Consider the following 9,188-nt stretch of genomic DNA (forward strand, 5'->3'; position numbering starts at 1 on the left):
CTTCTAATATTTTCCATCTTGGTTAGTTTTTTAAATAAAAATATAGGCCCTAAACTATAAATTACAAGTTTTACGATTCAAAATTGTATTTAATGAAATCTGTTATATGAAAACAAATTTTTATTTTATTTCCCTCTAAAAATCACTTTGAAATATTTTCCTGCTTGCTTCATTGTTCAAATGGTTCATTGTACATTAAACAATATAAATTTCCAAACATAATTAACGCAAATTCGAGAATTGGCAAATTAATTTCAGTAGTAAGTATGTCAAGGATTAAAAAATTGGTCATATATTGAGTCAAATCCCTCTTAAAAAATTTGATTTTGTATTTCTGTTTTACTATTGTGGTTAATACATGTTTTTTAACACTATTATTATACCTCATTTTCACTCAGATACAGTTGCATATTATTTATTTTTCATTGAATGATAATAACAGTTTAGAAGTAACAGGAAAAGTCTTTGGATAGTATAAATTAAGTTTTTTGCCCTATCAAAAGCCCCAAATTCAAAATCTGAGAATGATTTTCCTGTCAGTATTTAATTTGTTTATGTATATTTAGTGATATAGTTTTAACCTATTGGCATCCCATTACACACAGGAATTCCTCTTTTTTTAGCTCTTTTAGTGACTTACAAAAACAACTATAACTTCTTTATGCATTACTATTTTGTCTTAAATTCTTCTCAGAAATATTGGAAGACAATCCACAATTACCTATCTACAAGTATATTTCACTGAATCATAAACAAGACAGTTGCGGCATTTGGACAAAAACATTACCGGTACCTCAAAACTAATATTTTTGTTTTCCAAAACAGGTTATTAAACCAAAGAAACAAAAAATACACACAATAAAATTATTGCACATAGACAGAAAAAATTATTGACACAATAATAATCGCTGCTGCGATCTATCAGAATAATTTAAAACTACTAGCAATGTTCCGATGGAACAGTTCCGTCTAGGAATGCCAGAGCGCTTTAGCAGCACGACGAAAATGTTCCGCCCAGTGGGTTAAACTTATAAGAACTGCTGGAACTAAAATAAAATCTATAAATATCACTCGTTTAGGAAAAATAAAATATTTGTTGCCCTAGATTTTGACATGGAACCGAAATTTGCTAAATATATTTTGTTATCAGTATTCAGTTTTGCTCACACTACATTTGATTCGCAGGGTCTTTGGAGATAGAGTCAGTGCAGGTATCGGACCGAGGTAGTTACCGCTGCAATGTCAGTGGCAACAATCAACATAGACTTAGTGACAAGGCAGTTCTACAGATAGATCAGGACCTAGAGTCTGCCCATAGTCTAAGGGCTCCGTCGTTCATAGCACAGCCACGCTCAACTGTGGTGGTAGAGGGCAGCACTGTTACTCTGGAGTGTGCGGCTAACGGCAACCCTAGACCTTGGATTGTCTGGCTGAAGGATGGAGTGGCCATTGATTTTCAGTAAGTTTATCATGATAGAAAATTGCTGTTGATTATCCGAAACGTCACTTATCCGTATTTCTTTTGAAACTTTTATTTTGTTCTTACTCGCTATGGTTGTCTTAGCGATCAAAAGTGTGTTAGCTTCTACCCTCTTAGAGATGTTCCAAACCTGAAAAAAATGTTTGGGTGAAAACTTAAACACAATATTTTACTGTTCTAAAATCGTTTATCCTGGCTATTATGAAGGTCCTAAAGCAATTGTTTCAGGTAATTGGCTCTCCGCAGTACATATTTCAAGATCATTTGCTAGCCCTTAGATCAGAAAATACCCCCGCCGCAGCAAACCTAACGCCTAAGCGAATTTCCATTTGGCTGAATTGATTTTCAATTGATCTATTTAAATAACATTAGGTTTAACGAGTACCTAGGTTTGCTGCTACAAGGAAACTAATAAAGTGTGTGTTTTAAGTAAAATAATTATTGCTTAGTATAAAATGAATATATTTGCCAAGTTTGATCAAAAGATATCCATAAACAAGCAAACTACGACATTTTACAATATTCTCCATAAGAATAACATGGGAATTTTAAATTTACCATTTTTTTAGTTTTCTCCGTAACCAATAACCGTACAAAAACACTTTGATATACTGAATTGTTTGTTTTTTTAAGCTCTTTAAGAAGGTTTAGAGAAAATTTGGGAAATTTTGTGTTGTGAGGGTCAAAAGTGAGAAAAACAAATTTTTACCCCATAAAACCCTGTTCCCATGGTCCGATCATGCTGGATCGCGAACTCATTCAAGTTTATCCCGCCTTACACCTTCAAACCAAATTTCATCAAAATCGGATAAAAATTACTCAAGTTATCGTGTTCACGGACACATATATATATATATATATACATATATAAAAATTTGAACGAGTGGTGTTTTTGGCCTCTGGGGACATCAAAATGAAAAAGTAAATCGGTCCCGGGCCTAAGTCTTACCATGAGACCTACGGTAATAGCTACTTCCCTATAGGGAAATTCGCTAAAAGGGCTATCATTAAATTTAACTTGTAACATTTAATAATAAACATCATTGTTGATGATAGTAGCTTTAATAGTTAAAAACTGGGCTCAATTGTCCTTTACAATTGCTTTTAATAAATGATCCTGGGAATGAATCAGCTGTTCTTATCAACAAAGCTACATGGATCATGCAATCTATTCCACTCATCTGGCATTTATATTGTGCTTAAAATATGTACTAAGGTTACTGTCCTATAATTAATTATAACAATGTTAGGTAATACTTGATGCATTGCACTGAATGTTAATTCAACTAGTGTTTAGTTTTTATTGTTATCGTGGAAATTACAGAGACCTGGACACTAACTGCAAGATGACGGGCACTGGTAGTCTACAAATGAGAGACATCCAAGAGAGTGACGCAGGAAACTACCAATGTAGAGCTGAGAATAGAGAAGATTCTGCGGACGCTACTGCCACTCTACATGTTCAAGGTACGAACAGTGATGACTAACTACTGCCAGACTGGTCATAGTTTATGCATGTTCAAATTTAGGTCTTCCAGTGATGACTGTCGTTGAATAAGCTAAACTAGAGTCTGATGTTACGGATTTGTAACAACGATCCATCTTGGGAGAAAACTACTATTCAACTCAATAGTAGTTATTATGAGACTCAACTCAATTAGTAGACTATTCAACTCAATAGTAGGAGTTGAATATTAGTTGTCTCAAAACTTTGTTTTCATATTAAAGCGACTTAGTTAATTCACTCAGACTTTTTTCCCAAAATAATCAAGTACTATAAACTCATCAAGAATATACAAAGGGTATCTCACGGAAAATGCAGCTTCATCAAATGTGTTGTTGCAGTTCCACCATCTTTTTTGAAGAAGCCGACAAGTAAAGTAGCTCGGGAGAAAGAAGACGTGGAATTGGAGTGTGCGGTCGATGCTAGACCTGAAGCTAAAGTCAGTTGGTTGAAGAATGGTGACCACATCAAGCAAAATGAGTATCTGCAAGTAGTAAATGGGTAAGCTTAAAAAAGATATTTTTATTTTTTGCAGTCAGTTTAATTAATTGAAGGCTTACTTTCTTACTTTGTTTTGTGTCTAAAATGAGAATCAGAAAGTTATGAGATTGTAAATAATTGTTTAAGAATAAGAATAAAGATTCCCAATCTTTTTTACCTAAACAAGCTACAGGCAGTACGTACTACTTTTTCTATGCTGCTCTGTAATATCTTTCTGATGGATAATAGTTTACCTCCATTTATTACTGAGTTCTCAGCCAAAAGACTCAATACTTCTGTTGTGGTAACAATATGTTAGAAATAACAATAACAACGCTACTAGATATTTTATCTGAAGCTCTGAATGTTGTCTCTTTTTTGCAGGAACAATCTACGTATTCTCGGACTGATGTCATTGGACGCAGGCATTTTCCAGTGTGTTGCCTCAAACCCAGCCGGCAACATTCAGGCAGCGGCACATCTAGTGGTTACCAACTCAGGTAAGCTTCACTGCCAAAGTCCTTGAAAACCGCTATTAATTGTTGTCAATAAATTGGTTGACATTTCAACCTATTCTTTGACTATTTCATTGCATTTTCCACTTCGGGCCAACATGTTGTTTTTATAAACAATCTCTTGGCATGAAAACAACTGTTGAACTGTACTACTCACATTTTAAATCATGGTAATCCGGAATAACTTTGCAGTTTGTTTTGATAATTGTCACTAGGGCATAAATTAACAATGCAACATAGGTAGAATAATCAGCTGATTAACACTAGTTCCTTGTTTATTTTCTTCTATTGTGACTATGTGTTTATTTTCTTCTAAGTTAACTTAACTTTGATTTAAAATGCCTAATCGATCTTGTGTAAGCCTATCTCTCTATGCAGGGACCTCCTCTTTGAATGGCCATGAGTAAATTTATTTACTCATGATATTTCATAAAGTGCATTGACTGTTGTAGTTGGACCAATTAGATGAGGATAGTCAGGTGGTGGTGTTATAATTTAAATTTAAGATAGTTCAATGTTATAGGTTATATTTTAAAGGAAAGCTTGTTGGCTGGTTAGGGGTTATTTTGAAGAGGGATAAAGTTAAGCTAGCTTATCTAAAAAAATTGGAGTCCAGGTTCTAATGGTAATCAAAAGATCACAAAACATAGTACTGATATTAACCGAAAGGACGTCTTTGAACACGTCGGAGAGGAGATTGAATAGAAACCTTTTCAATATAGTGGTCTTTTATTTGTATCAATTAGCCTCTGGATTTTATTTTTTTCAGATAAGCTAGCTAAACTTTATCCTTCTTCAAAATAACTGCTAATTACTTGTTTTACTTTAGACTAAAGTAAAGTTTATAACCATTTGAGTAGTATAATAAACAAGTTTTGTTCTTAACTACAAACCCAAGATCATCAATTTCTTACATTATTTTGTCAACTTATTATTTATTTATGATTTACTTCAGTTATTAATTTTTTTGTTTTATTTTTCCCCTTCCTTATTTCTCGTCCTTTCCTCTCCTTACACCCCTTTACAATTTTATCACAATTTTCATTTTCATCGCAATTTTATTTATTCACTTCATTTTCACAAATTATTAACTTCTCAATTCAACTTGCCACACATTAAAAATCACATTTTTTGCTTACATAACCTCAATACAAAATTTAAATGTTTTTGTCTACAAATATCCTCAGCTGATAGTGAAGTTTCCAAAAACATCTCTAAATTACTAAAATCAAAACGTCCGTCCATCCCCCCTGGTCTTTCCGCACTAGAAGGTGAGCTAGAGTTGCCGAGCCTGGAGACAGTTCCGCAGAACGTCGAGGCAGCCATCGTAGGAGCCAGGTTCGTCACTCTCAGATGGAAGCCGCCACTGCACTTCAGTGGACAAATATCTAGCTACTCTGTCTTCTACAGAGAGGAAGGTTCTTACAGGTATGGCTTTTTAAAATTTACATTTACCTATTATTGCTTTAATAATAGCATATCGGTCTAGTGGTAGAGCATGAGGCTTCGAACTCTGAGGTTCTGGGTTCAAATCCGTTCAATAGCCAATGGTTTCACCCTAGTAATAATGCGACAACATCCTAGGCTTAGTCTATTGTGTTTAACTGTTCCCGACTAGAGACTAGTGTTATAAGTGTAAAATTGGGACTTAGTAAAATATATGCTCTATCTGAAACAGGGTGTCTACAGCTCCCATACGTTCCTGTTCTCTCAGAGAAGTCCCCAAATGTTTAGATAGGTCCCGAAGGCTCTGAAAACCCATAGATTACTATAATGTACTGTAGAGCTCCAATTATTAGGATCAAGGCTATACAGGGTGAATCAGACTAACCGTGCACATACTTAAACGGAATATACAGCCGCTTGTGTAACTCACTGACTCACTGATCAGGTATACAAGTGTTTACCCACTTCTAGAATAGCTAGGGATCTGAAATTTTTTGTGGAGGCTCATCTCGGTCTCAAACCACCCAGGAAATCCAAAAAAGTTGCATTTTCAAATTACAAACCTCCAAAAATTCCCTTAAACCTCCTTTTTCAGGGTGGCTAGTGACCTGGAAAACCTGGAAATGTCAGGGAATATTAAATATCTGGAAAAGTCATGGAATTTTGTCATAAGTCAGGGAAAATTGTAAAATGTTTAACATAATTTTAATAATTGTTAGGAAAGGTCGAGAGTATGTGTGCCGTGTGGGTGAAAACTAAGAAATATGTCTCTACAAATAAATTTTGTGTTTTTGTACAAATTAAATTTTATTATAAACTGCGTCTCATCTTAACTCAGTTTAATTTTATTAAGGTAAGTTGCAAAGTTTGAATATAAGCTAGCCTGTATCTATAGATTTTATGTATGTTTTTCATGTAAACAAACATAAGATATTCTTCAGATAAAGATTAGTCCTTTTGAAGAATTAGTTAGGTAGTATTAGAATTGTAATTTTGAATTTGTCGATCAGGGAAAGTTTAAAAAAATCATGGAATTGTCAGGGAAAAGTCAGGGAATTTTTCAATGTGATTTCACTAGCCACCCTGTTTTTTTATTTTATTTTTTTTTATGGATATAGCTTGAAAATGGTAAGAGCTAGCAAAGATATGAAATAATTTTGATGGTCAGGAATTAAATTTTTTACAAGACGCTCTTCGGCATTTTTCGAAAACCGCACTCCTTCACATAAAAAAAAAAACGCCCTACTTAAAATTGGTAAAATGTCTTGGATTTTCAACGTGTTTTTAATTTTTTAAATTACTTTTCGGACATATATTTGTACTTATAATGATCCCAACATTGAAATAAAAGTGCCTTAAGTGACATTTTAAAATTGTAACTCACTAAAAAAATGTTAAATGGCGGATTTTCTGTATAAAATGTTGTTTTTTTTACGCGTGTTGGGCCAAACCGTTGTGCATGGGTGGTCTGATTCACCCTGTATTTGGTTCTAAACTGGGTCTTTTAGTGTTTGTTTAATTGCCCAACATTTTCCCCCTTTTAAAGTTTGGTACATTACAGTTGATATCCTTTTATCCTTGTTCAAGAAAAGGCTCTTGCCCATGTGCTTATGTTTTTAAAACAAGGGAGATAACAGCTTGATTACCTTTAAAGTCCTGATTGGCCACAGTACACATTTGAAGACTTTTGAGGGACTCTGTCAAGTGTAGTTGTTTGTCTAACATTTAGTACATAAATCTTAGTCTACACTTGACCAGGTCCTAAAGAGGTCAAAATATTATGTATTTTGTGTTTTTCTTTGTAACTTAAATGTTTCCTGGACTTTTTCTCAGCTGTTAATTTAGCTCTTATCCCCCTTTTATCCTTGTACTCTGTGTTATATGTCATTGTCATAGTCCAGATAGTGGCATAACTAAATAACATAGATCGGTCTTTATATAGTAGAGAATTATTTTACAGACTTGTACATTTTTAACGTTTGACCACAGAGAGAGGGTGGTGAACACGTCAAGGTCGAGACTAGAGGAGGTCAACATACAAGGTTTACAGCCTGACCGCAGCTACGTGATGCGAGTGAGGGCATTGATCAACGACAGTCTAGGAGCGACTTCTCTACCAGTCACAGTCAGGACTAAGGCGGAGGTGCACGTGCCTGGTCCTCCGCTACACGTAGCAGCTCATCCCCTCTCCCCCACCTCTGTACATGTCACCTGGGCTCCTCCGGCCTACGACCCTGCTACGGGACCTCCCCTCAGCTATAGTCTGTATTACATAGAGGTAGGTCTGGGTTGAGTGTTTTTCTACGTAATCGTTTGTTGTCTCCTTTTGAGTTTCGGTTTGTACTTTTGATTTGGTGGGTTTAAGTATTTTTGAATTTACCAGGTGCTTAAAAAATAATAGTGTGAAATTTAACAGGTGTTTCTGTTAACTTTGACTAACACAACTCTTAATGCATACAAAGGAAAGAGCATATGTTATAAGTATATGAGCATGTTTATGTAAAAGGGGACTAAAAGGGTGTAGGGTTGACAGGAGTAAGACCAAATATAAAACTGAAACATAATATTGTCTCATTATGTTTATTTCTCATGTTATATTTATGACACCATAACATTAAAAAACATAAATTAAGCTTGTAAAAAATGCACGTCTTTTGGGGCTGACTGCGCTCCAGACATCCTGTAACCAGACTCAAGTGACACTATCAACGTTTGCCAGTAGCACTAGGTGTAAATGGAAATGGCAGTGTACAACAACGTTGAACTATAGATAACTATGACTACCACTTACCATTATTTTATAACTATTGAAGCTATTGAGGTCTAAAATTTGCCACGTGAGTTGCTAACGGACGTGTAAATATTAGTAGGTCTGTGCAAATTCTTTATAGATCCGATAACAAATCCGAACCACCTTATTGGTTGCTCATCTTTGTCAGGGAAAATAAAATCTAATCATCAGCCGCTCAAGGCTAACAGGAACCTTAAGCAAACAATTTTTTAAATCACCTTTTAAATCATATAAAGCTTGTTTTATGTTAAAGAAGGAATAGATACACAACTAGTTTACTTAAAATAAAGGTTCCAGGTTTTTGAAAGCACAAATAAATCATAATGAACTTATTGGCTTGGAAAAAAAACCTATTCTACTTCTTTCTTCTGAAGAAGCCCTATTAGGGTCCGAAATATCAAGTTTATTGTGTTGTGTACTTCTTTGTGCGCTTTAAAGAACCTGAAACTCTTAGATAAGATAGTTATATATTCCTTCCCTAAGTCAAGCTCCTTTTCAATAAACAATGCCTGTGTAATTTTTAAGTTGGCAAAATCTTAAAGCTACCCCTAGAACCAGTCTAAACATTAACAATTATTGATTGTTGTGATTGTTGTAGGCTGATGATTCGGAAGAGTTCATCAGGAATACTACGGAGCTGAGTTACACATTGGAGAACTTGAAGAAGTTCCAGGAGTACAACATATGGTTGGTCGCACACAATGAGAACGGTCCAGGAACTGCTTCTGAAGAGATCACAGTGAGAACGTACTCAGATGTACCTAGCAAAGCACCGGAGAATGTTACGTTGGAGGCTGCCAGCTCAACGGTTTGTCCAATTATATGTTATTATTTTATAAATGATTTTATTCTATGTTATTTTATTACTATCAGTTCATAAAGTTGTGGATTCATATTTTACTTTGAGAATGCAAAAATTCGACAAGTCAAATTTTGTCAGCTTTCATCCGTTGTAAACTTTTTACTACCTAT

General features: G+C 34.7%; 1 protein-coding gene across 1 annotated transcript in view; it reads left to right on the forward strand.

The window, feature by feature from the left end:
* Positions 1–9,188, forward strand: part of LOC128998164 (neogenin) — a 61,545-nt gene that overhangs the window by 12,831 nt on the left and 39,526 nt on the right. The window contains exons 5-11 of the mRNA XM_054424177.1: positions 1,186–1,459; positions 2,805–2,947; positions 3,326–3,485; positions 3,849–3,964; positions 5,167–5,407; positions 7,415–7,703; positions 8,815–9,024. Coding sequence (XP_054280152.1) covers positions 1,186–1,459; positions 2,805–2,947; positions 3,326–3,485; positions 3,849–3,964; positions 5,167–5,407; positions 7,415–7,703; positions 8,815–9,024 — 1,433 coding nt within the window. The remainder of the gene's footprint in view (positions 1–1,185; positions 1,460–2,804; positions 2,948–3,325; positions 3,486–3,848; positions 3,965–5,166; positions 5,408–7,414; positions 7,704–8,814; positions 9,025–9,188) is intronic.

This window comes from Macrosteles quadrilineatus, unplaced genomic scaffold, assembly GCF_028750875.1.
Source record: "Macrosteles quadrilineatus isolate MER2022 unplaced genomic scaffold, UCM_ALF_1.0 Scaffold_7__1_contigs__length_78375512, whole genome shotgun sequence".
Lineage (NCBI taxonomy): Eukaryota > Metazoa > Arthropoda > Insecta > Hemiptera > Cicadellidae > Macrosteles > Macrosteles quadrilineatus.